The sequence below is a fragment of the Indicator indicator genome, chromosome 21 (genome assembly GCF_027791375.1).
Source record: "Indicator indicator isolate 239-I01 chromosome 21, UM_Iind_1.1, whole genome shotgun sequence".
Classification (NCBI taxonomy): domain Eukaryota; kingdom Metazoa; phylum Chordata; class Aves; order Piciformes; family Indicatoridae; genus Indicator; species Indicator indicator.
Genome location: NC_072030.1, coordinates 8,882,275 through 8,897,153, shown reverse-complemented (window position 1 = coordinate 8,897,153; position 14,879 = coordinate 8,882,275). Strand labels below are relative to the sequence as shown.

The 14,879-nt window shown below is 37.4% G+C and overlaps 1 protein-coding gene across 9 annotated transcripts in view; it reads left to right on the top strand.

Moving 5' to 3' along the window:
- Positions 1–13,228, top strand: part of USP47 (ubiquitin specific peptidase 47) — a 45,865-nt gene extending 32,637 nt beyond the window's left edge. For 7 of the 9 annotated variants that reach the window (XM_054390682.1, XM_054390685.1, XM_054390688.1 and 4 more), the window contains 13 exons: positions 13–117; positions 885–1,092; positions 1,494–1,609; positions 2,173–2,292; positions 3,725–4,505; positions 6,294–6,469; positions 6,643–6,723; positions 7,211–7,326; positions 8,584–8,702; positions 9,280–9,410; positions 10,678–10,725; positions 10,795–10,925; positions 11,887–13,228. In XM_054390682.1, the coding sequence (XP_054246657.1) occupies positions 13–117; positions 885–1,092; positions 1,494–1,609; positions 2,173–2,292; positions 3,725–4,505; positions 6,294–6,469; positions 6,643–6,723; positions 7,211–7,326; positions 8,584–8,702; positions 9,280–9,410; positions 10,678–10,725; positions 10,795–10,925; positions 11,887–12,061 (2,307 nt within the window). In that variant the 3' untranslated portion in view covers positions 12,062–13,228. The remainder of the gene's footprint in view (positions 1–12; positions 118–884; positions 1,093–1,493; positions 1,610–2,172; positions 2,293–3,724; positions 4,506–6,293; positions 6,470–6,642; positions 6,724–7,210; positions 7,327–8,583; positions 8,703–9,279; positions 9,411–10,677; positions 10,726–10,794; positions 10,926–11,886) is intronic. The other 2 variants (XM_054390683.1, XM_054390684.1) reach the window with 1 other exon arrangement.
- Positions 13,229–14,879: the final 1,651 nt, after the last annotated feature.

Sequence of the window (14,879 nt, the reverse complement as noted above, 5' to 3'; positions counted from 1 at the left end):
TGTATTTCGTAGATTAAATTGTTCTGCATGCATCCTACGAAACAAATAATGATGGAGAACAAATTGGAGGTTCATAAGGACAGGACGCTGAAGGAAGCTGTGGAAATAGCTTATAAGGTATGCTATTTAGAACAGAATAGTTTAATTGTTAGGTGTAATCTTTGCTGTTGTCTGTCTTCACTTTTTAAATTACTAATGCTGTAGGAATGTTTGTGAGGGATTGACAGTTCTTCAGGGGGGTTTTGTTGTGTATTGGTGTTTAGAGGTTGGTTTAGCAGTTCTGTGGCTGCTTTTTGAGAGGTATTCTAGTTGGGTATTACTGACCTAGTGTTTTCTGTTGGTGACCATAAGGTGATTTTTGATTGAAAAGAGACAGCCAGCCATTTTAAAAGGTGATATGATTTTTATGTACCCTTATTTTAAATTTGAACAATGAGAGCTGCTGTTCGACTCATCGTAGAATTACTAAGTTGAAAGAATTCTGCATGCTTGTATTTGAATTGCAGTAAAAAGTAAGATGCACAGAAGATAATTAGTGGACTTCCTCAGGCCTCTGTGGTGCCATTTGGTATAGTTGATAGGCAATGTATTCCTCTGAACATGCTTTCAGGACGTGTCTTTGTATCTACATACTTCTCACAATTTGCTTTTCTGAGGAGTTTGGTATAGGCTTCTCTTTTGATTTTGAAAACCTATATATATTGCTCATATGTATATATAATATATATGATACATGCATGTGGTTTTGAAATTTGTTAATTCCAAGGATTCCTGGATATACGTATACTGAGAGATTTCTAGCTTACAAGTGAAAAACTAAATTCAGAAATAAACCATGATAAAATGTCGGGGTCTTTTGGGGGGGTTGTGTGTGTATGATTTAGCTAATGGATTTAGAAGAGGCCGTTCCTTTGGACTGCTGTCGTCTTGTGAAATATGACGAGTTTCATGACTACTTGGAGCGATCTTATGAAGGAGAAGAGGATACACCAATGGGGTTATTACTTGGAGGTGTCAAATCAACCTACATGTTTGACTTACTTTTGGAAACAAGACGACCTGACCAAATTTTCCAGTGTTACAAACCTGGTGGTAAGACACGTATTTACATATGGAAAAGGATAGATTAAAAAAATATTTTGTGTGATGGCATGAAGACAAAACTTACTTGAACTTTATGATCTGAGAAAGAAGTAAAACTGTGTTGTACTTAATTTTACAAAGCCAGCATTTGGAACTTCATGCTGTGCTGTGTTGCCATCTTGTTTCTAATTGAAACATTTCTAAGGTGTACTAAAATTTGGAATAGTTTGCCTTTTGGGCATTAAAATTGATAAGAAAATTTCTGAAATTGGTCTCCTTTTTAAATTCAGTACTGCTTGTATGTATTTAACTCAGTCCTTTGACCAGTACATAAGGCAAGCATATCTTGTGTTTTCTTTGCCTGTTGAATTCTGTTACCTATATGTGGTTTTGTTTTCTTTTCCCTACAGAGGTCATGGTAAAGGTTCACGTAGTTGATCTAAAGACTGAGTCTGTTGCTCCTCCAATAAGCGTACGAGCTTATTTGAATCAAACAGTTTCAGAATTTAAACAGCTAATTTCAAAGGTAATTTACAGTCATTAATGATCTTGTTTTGGAGTTTTCATTTACTCTAACTGTGAAAATATGTCATGATTTAAAATGAGAGCCTGCATCTTTTGCAGTTCATACTGTGTCATGGGCTAAGTTAGCTCTTACACTATCTGCTCACAGCTGGTAAAAGCAACAATCTGCCCTGGCTCTTGCACAAGCTTAGCCACTGTGTTCATATTTCTTGCTTACTTAGGAGGTAATAATTTCTTTTGGAAAGCTGAAGAGGCATGTTTATGTTCTTTTAGGGTAGCAACCTGAACACTCCCTACTGAGTACTCTCTCAGTGGCAGACCGTTTCTTTATATCACCAGTCATTAACCATTTACCTGTTCTCTGCAAAACCAAACCATTGTCGTCTGCTGACCTTTTAGAAAAACTAACATTGGTACATAACAAAGGATGGAAGAAGGGAACTGGGACTTTTTTGCAATTTATAAATCAATAAACATTTTCCTTCCCCTTTCTCTAAAAATGCAATTCCTGTGTTTGAAATGGTGTGATGTGCATGTTACCTTCCTCTCAATGTCTTATTTTAGGCTACAAACCTGCCCGCTGAAACAATGCGGGTTGTATTAGAGCGTTGCTATAATGATTTGCGTCTTCTGAACGTCTCCAGCAAAACACTGAAAGCTGAAGGCTTTTTTAGAAGCAACAAGGTACATGTTCTGCTTCTTGATTTACTAATTCCATGTATTTGTACTGTTCTGTTGTAAAATGCGTGTGTAGCTGTAGAACATTTATAATGTACTACCGTCACATATTTGTGTGTGGTTTCTTAACAGGCAAATACCATGGTGCTGATGAATACTATAAACTATATGAAACTAAGTGTACATAACATGGTAGAGCGGGTTCAGAATTAGACGTCTGGTTGATACTCAGCCATTCAAATGATGGTGAAGTTAACAACCTTATGATGAAGATTTTTAAAAGCCAATCTTTTTTAGGGAACGAAGGTGGAGGTATTACTGTGAAATGTGACTGATTTGTTTTCCAAAGCTGTGCTTGCTCTCTGTTAAAATGTCAAAACTAAGAGCAAGTTTTTGGTGGGTTATTCTTAAACTCAGTAATTTTTACTTTTCAGATTCCACCTAACCAAATGCATATTGCTTTTTCCAAAAAGACTTCTACTAAGTGTCTCAAATAATAGTTGTGTATTCATACAGAAAAAGAGTAACTTAGTACTTAAGACAATGCTACAAATATTATTTTTTACATCTTTTAGGACATTCTGCACATGCTCTTGTCTCTGAAATTTAAGCTCAAGAACACCCTATGCTTGATGAAGAAAGTTTAGTGAAAGCTTTGGCTTACAGCTAAGCAAAACGATGGCATTGTGGTGTTATTCAATTATTTTCATCCCTTTTGCATTCACTTTGTCACTGCAACATAGTGGCCTTTGACCATATGTACAGGCTCTTTTTGGTGGTGCACAGTAATAAGACAAGGAAAAATGGGTTCAAACTTGAACATAGAAGAGGATTTCACCTCAAAATGAGAAGAAACTTCTTTACAGTGAGGGTGACGGAGCACTGGAACAGGCTGCCCAGGGAGGTGGTGGAGTCTCCATCTTTGGAGACTTTCAAAACCCATCTGGATGCATTCCTGTGCAGACTCCCCTAAGTGATCCTGCTTTGGCAGGGGAGGTTGGACCCAACGATCTCTTGACGTCCCTTCCAACCTCTGATATACTGTGATTTACAAATTTCCTGTTTATGATGCTGCATGAGAGACTGCAATCTATAGGTGTGAGACTCACTATCACTGCTAGTGTACCGGTGAAGAGTGCACATAAAGTGATGTGTAAATACACTTCTGAGCATAAGTGTTCACTGCAGTTAAGTCAGTCTGGTTACAGTTCACTCTAATCTTAACATCTTTGTGCAAGGAAGGAAAAATGAAGTAATTACTGAACTTACGGACTCCTTAGTCTATCTGTTTCTAAACATGTGTTTAATTTTTTTTATATAAAAGGTGGTATTTCTTAGTGACATAACTTTTAATATATGCTCAATCCTCTCTGCTCTTGTTGCTTTTACTTTTATCTAAAATAACACTACATGATAAACACTGTTATTTTTTATTCAGGTATTTATTGAAAGCTCAGAGTCTTTAGATCGTCATGTGGCATATACAGATTCTCATTTATGGAAGCTTTTGGATCGCCATGCAAATACAATCAGACTGTATGTTTCATTACCAGAGCAGTCACCTGGACCTCAATTTAGACGAACAGTTTATCAGAAGTCTAGTGGAGATTCAGGCAACTTGGATGAAGCCTGTGAAAGAGTAAAAGCAGCTGTAGGTAATATGAAATCTGTAGAGGCAATTCTGGAAGAAAGTACTGAAAAGCTTAAAAGCTTGTCCCTTCAGCAGCAGCAGCAGGAGGGGGATAATGGAGACAGCAGCAAAAGCACAGAAGCCAGTGATTTTGAAAACATTGAATCGCCTTTAAATGAAATAGACTCTTCAGCATCAGCAGAAAACAGAGAACTTGAAAACCAAATTCAGATTTCTGATCCAGAAAATCTCCAGTCCGAGGAACGGTCGGATTCCGATGTAAATAACGACAGGAGTACGAGTTCCGTAGACAGTGATATCCTCAGCTCCAGTCATAGCAGTGATACTTTATGCAATGTGGACAATGCCCCACTTCCCTTGGCAAATGGACTTGATTCTCACAGTATCACAAGTAGTAGGCGATCAAAAGCAAATCAAGGGAAGAAAGAAACATGGGACACGGCAGAAGAAGATTCTGGAACAGATAGTGAATATGATGAAAGTGGAAAGAGTAGAGGAGAAGCACAATATATGTATTTTAAGGCAGAACCCCATGCTGCAGATGAAGGTTCAGGAGAAGGGCAAAAATGTATGTATTCTCTTGTACCTTTTGTTACTATTTAATTTATGTGCTGTGTTAAGGAGTCTTAATGACAGTGTGTAAAATCTTGATTGTATGTCAAATTAAACTAGTGAAAGTGCAAAGATGACATGTGGTGTCATGGTCAGCAAGGATCTAGCTGAATTTTGATTTTGTAATATGTGACTATATATCTGAACAGTGTCTTGCTTTTCAGTTTGTTCTGTTTGGGATTTTTGTGTTTTGTTTTTTTTTTAATTAAAAGCTGCCTCTGTGATACTCTTCTTTCCTTATATTGAAAGTACTTTCTCAAGAGCAAGCTGAATTGTCTTCTAGTGAAAGGGAAATAGTTGCATCTGATCGTGATGATGGTTTACCTGCTTCAGAGTGCAGTTACTTACTGTGGTTCACAGCCATAACTTGTTACCATTTACATTAACAAACCTGAAAACTCCTAGTCATTTCAGTGTGAAAAAAATTTAAACTATACCTGATATTGACCATTTAATCAGTAGACTGTTGCTTTTCATTGGTTGAAGTATAATGAGCATAGTGGAAGAGTGGAGCTGATGTGAAAATGTCTAAACAACTTCAGTGTAAGTGGAGTATTATCGTAAATTGTTTAAACAATGCTCAGTACCTGCATATGTTTTATGACTAACAGGAGATAAATAATCCAGAAATTTGTCAGTCCATAAATTCTGATCTAAAAATAATTGATAGAGTAACATCTTTTTTCCTGGTTTTTGTTTGTTTGCTTTGTTTTGTTGGGTTTGGGGTTTTTTTTGGGGGAGGGATGTGAATAAACATTTTCATTTTTAAAACCACAGAAGTTTAATTGCAACTACTAGAGCTTTAATAAAATTACTCCTTGAGCCTGGAAGAATCTTTCTTTGGAACTAGTATTGAACTAATTTTGTTTTTCCTTTTTTCGGGTAGGACTAGTTGCATGCAGAAATTACTTGTTTACAGTACTTTTGAGGCTTTCGTAGTATGCTGTATAAATTATTATCCTGAAGGGAAGGCTTTTATGTATTTTACTATGACAACATGGCCAGGTTTATAATTCAAATAATTTTATTTGTTCAGTTAAATTCTAAGTAGCAGGGGATTTTTTTTATTCTAATGAGTCACAAAACAGTATAATCATAGTTTATAGTGTAGTTCAAATTGCATATATTAAGAAATACTGCTTCTAAACATAAATTGTTCACTTCACTTTCCAGGATTTCACGTTACTACAGTGGCTTTTCCTCAACTAATATTTTTTTCCCCTGAAAAAGTCCCTTAATTTAGGCTTGTGCTTGCTTTGTGATATCCTGTGGCCTTCAAGAACACAGTTAACTACATTTTTTTAGTCCTGATAGCCAAAAGAAAAAAAATAAATGTTTGGGTGACGTGTGCCTGGCCAGCCCTAACTCAGAAGCATTTATCTCCTTTGAGGCAGGGGAAAAGCGGATTATCTGCAAACACTCCTAATTTTCTCCCATGTGTTAACTTACTGAGTAGACAAGAAAGTACTTTGCCTCACCACTGAATGCAAAACAGGGCAGTTTGCAACTGCTGTGTCTTCTAGGAGTATCTACCAATAAACAAAATGCATCAAAGTTCTTAAAGGTTGCAGTAATACCCTCAGCTCAAACGCAAATGTGATCATCAACTAGAACTCTGACTTTGCAGTATTGTCGCTTTGCTGCAAATTTTAACTTGCCAGTATATGGAGTTAATACACTAGAGTGACTTTTTTTTTGTTAGCATGGTATTTCATGCCATTTTTTAATCTTTATTTTTGTTTAGGGCTTATGGTGCATGTTGATAAAAGAATTACACTGTCTGCCTTCAAGCAACATTTGGAGCCTTTTGTTGGAGTTCCATCTTCTCACTTCAAAGTCTTTAGAGTCTATGCCAGCAATCAAGAGTTTGAGAGTGTCCGGCTGAATGAGACACTTTCATCATTTTCTGATGACAATAAGGTTATTCAGAAGTTATTTTAAATCACTGAAATACATTGCTACAATATAGACAAGAACTTAATTTACAACTTTTTGTAAACTTGCCAGGTGAAATTGTAATGTTGGTCTTGATAGTGTGTTACAAAACGTAATTCTGCTTTTCAGTTCTAACAGGTACTCCTTTTGCTTTCTAGATAACTATTAGACTTGGAAGAGCCCTTAAAAAGGGTGAATACAGAGTCAAAGTCTATCAACTTCTGGTAAATGAGCCAGAGGTAAGATGTTGGACACTTCAAGACTGATTAATGAAAATACTTGTATGCACCTTGGCCAAGTTTTTTTTCTGAAATCTGGGGCAGGAGAGGGAAAGTCTCTTTTTTTTCTCTGCATTCTCCTACAAGCTTACCTGGATTTAGAAAGGGAACTTGAGATTGTTTCTGTTTATGCTGGTCCAAGTATACAATTGCAATGTGATCTATGGTATCTTTCATAAGCATCTCTCTTTCTGCAGTGTAAAGAGAGGACAAATGAAAATAATTTTGTTTTCCTTAAACAGGGGACAGTTGTGTAGAATTCTTCCCAAATAAGAAACCTAGGTTTGCTCATGTTTGCAGTTTTCAGTAATATTGTACTACTTTTCATGAATTTGTTGCCTGGCTTGCTTATAAAAAGAGTTCTGATGTTCATTTTATGGGACTGGTCACAAAACATGAAGAGGAGACAAGAAATTTGTGTTTAATCACCTTCTACTTCTGTTCACAGCCATGCAAGTTTCTTCTAGATGCGGTTTTTGCTAAAGGAATGACTGTCCGGCAGTCCAAAGAGGAGCTGCTTCCTCAGCTTCGAGAGCAATGCGGCCTAGACTTGACAATTGACAGGTAAAAAGACTGCAGTCTGTTGAAGTTACCTGAGTAAATGCTAATCAAGAATGTGGGGGTTTTGTCTTGTGGAGAAAGCAGGTTATGAAAGCAGAAATAAGTTACTGTGGGTTTTGAATCAGATTGTGAATGCAAAGAGTGATTTAGCAATTCTTGGCTTTCATCTCACATAAAATGACCTAGGGAACAATATTTTTATAGAATTGCCAGAGTGCAAAATGTCTGCCAGTGTAGATATGAGCAGATTTGTTTTCTCTCTAGGGTGATTTTCTTCAGAAGAGAGGGCATTAAGTAAATCAGTTCACGAGAGAGCTGCCGTCATCTCTCTAGATGCAGGCCTAGTGTAGAATCACTGCAGCAAACTGCCCGGTGCATTGTCCTAGGGTGTGCATACAGCAGTGATCCAGTTCTGTCTTCCCTTTACACATTATCAGTTACCTAGGCTGGAGTTGCTTTGGGGCCTTGGTTGCACATTCTGTCGAATCTTGGTTACATGATATGTTACCAACATGAGATGCTTACTGTGGAACAGCTGATACTGTACTCACTGGAGTTACATGTGGTAGGCAGACTGATGAGGCTTTGACATATGCCTAAAACTGTGCTGAAGCAAAACACTAGAAGTCAGATGTTGGCCCTGAGAAGAGTAGTAGAAACCTCAATCTGGGCCAAGTTTCTCACTTTCCTTACCCTGACTAGGTCAAATGATTTTTTGACTGCTGTGCTTGTCCTCTAGTGCCCTATAATTATCAGGTATATCACAAAACTCACACCTGCTTTTGTGTATGGAGAAACCATTACAACTAAATTTTTGTACTCGTGTTTAATCTCTGTTTATACCTTTATATACCTCCATATCTAAACAAAAGCTCTTGCTCTTATGAAGTAGAACTAAGTACATATAGTGGACACCAGTTCTCTTCTATTGCTCCACCTCTCCCCTTCTTCTTCACTTCCATGAAAAAACCCAAACAAATCAGCAAAATTGCAAGCAGTGTTTGGAAGTATCTGTTTTCTTATCCTAAACAGGAAGCATTTTTCTTCCTCAATCTCTACATATTTCTTGCACTGAACAAGCACAATACGGGTTTGGGTTTGAAGAGCCAGTAGTGATACCTTGCTGTCAGGACTACGTCAGAATGTTAAGCTTGTTCACAATAAATCCAGCCAAATTTGCATAAGGGAGTGGTATCTCAATTTTGTCAGAAAATACTCTGGGTTAATCTGGGGCAATGCTTCTTCATGATGTATTTACAGGTTTCGCCTACGAAAGAAAACTTGGAAGAACCCAGGCACTGTGTTTCTGGATTATCACATTTATGAAGAGGATATCAGTATTTCTAGCAATTGGGAGGTCTTCTTAGAAATACTTGATGGTAATGATAATAGTGCAAGAGAAAGCAAAGATAGTGTCAGATCTTTTTTCTTTAGAGGTCATTGGAAAATGTACTTCCCCCACTTTATTTTTCCTTTGAGAAAGACTGGTGACCTTTTAATAGCATTTTATTAAAAATAGAAGCAAAACAAGTTAATAAAAGCTCTTCATGAATCTGGGGGAGGATTGTTTTGTAGGTTTATTGGGAGATTTAGGACACAGTGTAGTACCATAGGTAGTTTTTTTGCATGTTTATATTTTCATTGTACATAAAAACTGTAGGAATGCCTGTATGTTAGGTTTTTATTTGTACTTAATTTTTGGACTAGTATTGGTGGTGTTGGTAGTTAGCTGAAATGTGTGTGTATACAAATATTGCATAGATAATTTGGTTGTAGAGTCAGTGCAGCTGTTCTGCCATTTAGTAGTTTTCAGACAGCAATGGAAAAAAAACTTTTTTTGTCACAAAGTGCTAAATTTTTTAGGAAACCTTCTTGCTCAAAAAATTTTGGAATCAAATGTTAGAGAGCCAATTGTGTCTTATGTTAATGTAATAAATTTGCCCTTTTTTCCCATAGGAGCAGAAAAGATGAAATCAATGTCACAGCTTGCTGTTTTATCGAAACGATGGAGGCCATCTGAGATGAAACTAGATTCTTTCCAGGAAGTAGTACTAGAAAGCAGTAGTGTTGAAGAATTAAAAGAGAAGGTAAAGTCATGCAAGTTTCTTGCGGTATCTAAGAGCCTTATTGATGTCCTCTGTGGGAAGCACAGAGCTGTTAATTGCTGCATAGTGACTTTTTTTCCACTGGAAACTGTAATGGTCTGGTACCAAAGTGTTCAGGTGGATGCATACACCCAAAAAAGTGTTATCTTTAAGTTTTAGAAACATAATATTGCCTATGTCTGTTGCCGCTTAAAAAAAATGAAATGAAAAGGCTGAACTATTGTCACTTTGTGTTTTTCAAGCCAGCATTTTGATACTCCAAAATACCAAAGTTTTCAGCATCTTCCTGCATGAATTTGAGTACAGGTTCTTGCCTGCAGTCTTCAAGATTTCCTATTCACTTGTATTTGAAGAAAAAGTTGCCTCCTCTTTTTTTCTTTTCTTAAAAATTCAGGTGCAGGGCCCAATTATAGCAGCATTTGATTTGAGAGGCCTTAATCTTTTTACTCCTGCCAGCAATAAATTCAAATTTGACACATCTGTATTAACAGAGGAGTTCAGCAAACCCTTCTTTCAGACAAATTTTATTAGCAGAGTGTAAGACTAATACATTGCAGAGTTTGTCTAGCTTTTGTCAGTATTGTTTATTTATCCTCGCTTCCTAAGGAGATGAGAGTGTAGAAAATTACACAAGCTGTTAGTCTTTTCTCACCATCCATTTAATTTGAACATGTCTGCTTTAACCGTGGATTTAAGAGGCAAGAATCTTGAAGCGGAAATCTCTTCAAGTTTGGCGAAAATAAGCAGCTAGAGATAAACACCAATTAAAGTTAGTGTCTGCACTGCCATGGAGACAAGATTGCAGTCTCTGCTTAAGAGCAAGGCAGTGATGAGCCTGTGTGCACCCTGAGACTGCTCAGCAGAGAGGATGGCTCCATGCTGCTGGGGACCCTCTGGCAGGTGCAAGAGAAGGACAGGACATGGATGATGCACTTTGTACACTGGGGAGGTGCACGGCAGGGGCAATTGCAAAGGGGAAGAGCAGCCAGTGGTGCTTGGCAGGGAAGGGTGGGTTGCTATGGTAGGAAGTGCAGTGGTGTAGAGATGGGTTTTAGCGTCACTTGTGGCACACTAGTAACTTCAGAAATGTCAAAACTTTGCATCTCATCACTGTTCTTTTGTACTAATGCTTTGGATCATTGAAAGGCTTTTGACTGACTTCTAGATTTGGCAGGTCTAGTCATTTTGTGTAGGTACTGTGCGATAATGTGGAATAATATTAAATCTGCTGTTTTTCTTCACTTTACAGCTGAGTGAAATAAGTGGAATACCTTTAGAAAACATAGAATTTGCAAAGGTAAGTAAGATACTGTCTATTTTTACATTTTAATGGTGAGCTTACTCACTAAGTATGGCTTCTTCTCAGGGCAGAGGAACATTTCCCTGTGACATTTCCATACTAGAGATTCACCAGGACTTGGACTGGAATCCTAAAGTATCTACGTTGAATGTCTGGCCTCTGTATATTTGTGATGATGGTGCAGTAATATTTTATAGGTATGTATTTTATTGCAGTATAATAAACCACACAAAATAATCTGTGTATAAGATTTGAGGTATGATGTAATCAATAGAAGCATAGACATACTCCTGTCTTAAAGGAAAAGAGGGTCTAAAACAGTAAGTTGAAATGTTTGTACACCTCAGCTTCCTAAAAAAAATATATTAATAATGTTTATTGTTTAAGAAAGCAAACACTGCACCCTTTTACTCAAGCCTTCCCCCAAAACCATTGAAAATCATACTGGATGCAAAACTAGTTGCTATATCCTATATGGAGTCTGTGGAAGTCTTGCCATGAGTTTTAGAGAGAAAGGATTTTATTTTTTTGTGTTTATTTCTTCAAGAGATTAGCATGGCTTCTTTGGAAAAAAAAGGGTATTATGATAAAAATTCTGTTAATGTGAAAAATATGCCTCAGCTGACAACAGTATTCCAGAGGCAATATTTGAGGACTAAGATCTTGAATATTGTAATTTGTGCTGAACTCGATGATTGGGCTACCCTCATGAACACATTGCTTCTGCAGTATTTTTCATAGTTACATGTGAGTTTGGGGGAAACAGCTGATGATAATGTGCTGGCCTTGCAGAAAATTACTTGGGTGAGCAGCTGGTAGCTTCTAGTTAGGGGCTGGCTGACATCCTGCTTCCAGCTGTTGGAACTGACCAAATAAAGCAGAGAGTCATAGCTGTCTATGAAGGAGTTACAGGTAGATGGAGGAGTACAGGCTTGTTCTTGCTGCTTTCTTGCTGAGTGTGCTGTTGGTTAGAAAAGTCACTGTGTGCTGAAAAGCAGATTTAGACAGAGTGTTCATTTCTGAAGAAAATCATCTGTAAGGAGTAGTATTATGCTTAGCTGTGTTTCTCACTAAGTTGTTCCAAATGAAAAAAACAAAAAGACATAGATCCAATTGTGATTGTATTAATCTGAACTTTAATGCATACCTTCATTTTAGGGATAAATCTGAAGAATTAATGGAATTAACAGATGAGCAGAGAAATGAACTGATGAAAAAAGAAAGCAGCAGGCTCCAGAAAACTGGACACCGGGTAACCTACTCTCCTCGTAAAGAAAAAGCACTAAAAATTTATCTGGATGGAGCACCAAATAAAGATTTGACTCAAGACTGATACTCACTATAGCATTTTCCCTGGGGAATTTTTTTGTTTCAGATAAAAAGGTTCACTACTACTGTGTAGTGCCATTATGGCAGGACACTCATTAGGTGTAAAGCGCTGACACCAGCACTGGTTGGGTCGTTACCAATCAGAAGCACAGTGCCCCGCTGGGTCACTGTTTGACTTGGAATCATGTTGTGCACTATAGTCAAATGTACTGTAAAGCTAAAAGGGATGTGCAAATAAAAGATTAGAACTAAAAAGTGGGCGGGGAGGGAACTGAGTGGAAATTTTTGAGGACAGTGTGCACATAGTAGCTAGTGAAACTAGCCTCAAACAAGATACTCATAGCTTAATAATAAAAGCTGTGCAAAGGCCATGAAAGAATCCTTTTTTCTGTTCGTTTCACTGATACACACATTACCTCATCAGAGAGTCTGAAGTAAATGTTAACATATGGGTTCTAGAAAAGCAGAAGTAAAGGTCGAGCATAAAAATGGAAGTGCTGCAAGTGTAAAGTTTTAGAATATTCTTCCATAAAGCAGGTAGTCTGAGAAGCGTCTGCAGAAAGCTGCCAGCAGGGGTTGTTTCATGTTGCAGAAGTGTAAGGTAAACTGGTTTTTAATAGGTTATGGAAGCTCAATGTGTAAATAAAATCTGCCCTATCCATTTAACAGAACTGCAGTTCAGCTATTTACCATGGTATTTCTTTTCACATATCAACATTTATTGTGTACATTTGGAAGTAGAGTTGCCTATTTAAATTTGTATTCATTTTGTTTGATGATGCTGGGTACTTTAGGGTTGTATTTCCCTTCGTTAATGAACGTTTTGTTTTCGTTCAGCTACTTTTTGTACATTTTGTCTTTGAAGCTCTTACAGGTTTGTGTCTTCTCCACCCACTGAAAGTCATTTTATTTTTCCCAGAGTTGATTCTGTAGCTATACGTAGTCCAATAATGGGGCAACCTCTTAACACCTCAACTTACAAACTTAGTAGTTCAGGTTGTCATGCAAAGACTGATGCAGTCAACATGATTTCATTGCAAAGCCTAGGAACAGCAATTTTGTGCTTTGGTCCATGAAGATCAATAGAGAACAATTCTCTGCAGTTTTTGAAAAACCACCTAATTTATAACAATCAAAGATTTTGGTAAACTTTTTCATGCCAGATGCTGTTTACAACAATGAACATGCCAATAAAACATTTGTTCATTCTGTTGTTTTATTTTTATTGTTAAATGCTGTGTTTTTTATTTGAAGTGACAGAACTATTTTCATGGCAATACAACTTCCCCAAGGCAATGTCAGAATTGTAAAGCTGCGAGTATGTATGTGTGGATATGCACACACCCCTGTCTCTACACAGTACTACAGGAAGTGGTTCATCACCTGTCTGTTGCTCTTCTGCTTACATTCATACCAAATCTTCAACTGTAAATTTCCTTTTCCAGAATTTAATTCCTCAGTAGTGAAACTTCTATGCTCCATGCAGGATTGGCAGCTAAGTTCTGCCCCAGAGAGGAAAAAGGCTTTTCAATACCAATGTTCAGTTCTTCTTTGCATGCTGACCCACTGCAACCTAAAAAAAAACCGAGGACTCTGGCAGCTTGAGAAACCAGGTACTGCACAGAGGAATCCTTCATTCTTCCTCTTCTGCTTCACTTGTGCCACCGCTTTCCAACACAGATGAGGTGGGAGCAGGAGCAAAGGAAGCATAGTACCATCCAGTAGGCAGAATACTTCATTAAATGACCATTTACTTATGTGTATAGACTGCTGAAGGATCCTTACAGGTTTTGGAAGAGAGAAAACGATTAACTATCAAACGAGTAATGAATTTTCTTCCAAGTCAGACATTTGGAGAAGCAAAAATACAGAGAAGGAATAAAATGTGATTAGGAAAAGAATTCCAAAACTGGCTTGCTTTATTTAGCTTTATTGGGGAAACTTCTATTGAGAACTTCTTTGAGGAAGTTAATTTTAAACCTGTGAGTCTTGGCAGAAATCTGGAGGAGGGGCATCCTTTTAATGATTTCCTGTCCAGAGGTGCACTTCCTTCTACAGAAGTGTACTGGAATACACTCTGTGGTGTTCTGGGAGGTATTTTTCGGTGTCTCTTTTATATTCTGATAATTTCAACATTTTTGTGTTTGATCATGGGCATTTTAAACAAGCAGAAAAGCCTTGAATTTCTAATCTGTTTAGTTCAGCAGAAATCTTACTAAACTTCTGATGAATACTAATATTTCATCTTTCAGGGATTGAGGCATCAATAAACGTGAAGGGAGAATAATGCTGTCCTGAAATAGGACACTGTAAGTCAGATTGTACCGATGAAATACCCTTCCTGTTCATGATGATAGTCGTTAACAATAGAGTACCCAAGGAATTTGTTGAAAAGCTTTCCTGAACTCTTAAGTGGTAAAGACTTGTAGGCTAGTAGCAGAGTCATGTAGCTGCTCTTGTTAAGTTACTAGTGTTTACTGTTCCAAATTAGACATAAGCGTTAGGGATTATTTGGGAATAAGCTCTACAAAGTTACTTGGCAGGAACCTCGTGTAATCTTTTACCATGTGCAGTAACAGATAGTGAAATCTACACCCCACCCCCCCAAAAAAAAAAACCAAACCAACAACATTAATGATGTAAGAACTGTTATAGCAAACTGTTGAGACAGCTAGGAGCTAGGAACTGTGATGGATTGGATTTTACTCTTGGCTTGCTGTTGATTTCTTAAATCGCCAATCTCCGAAAATGTATCAATGATCACATTGGGTAACACGCATAGATTTATGCCTGTGAAAGGGTATTAAAAGCGTGAACCATAA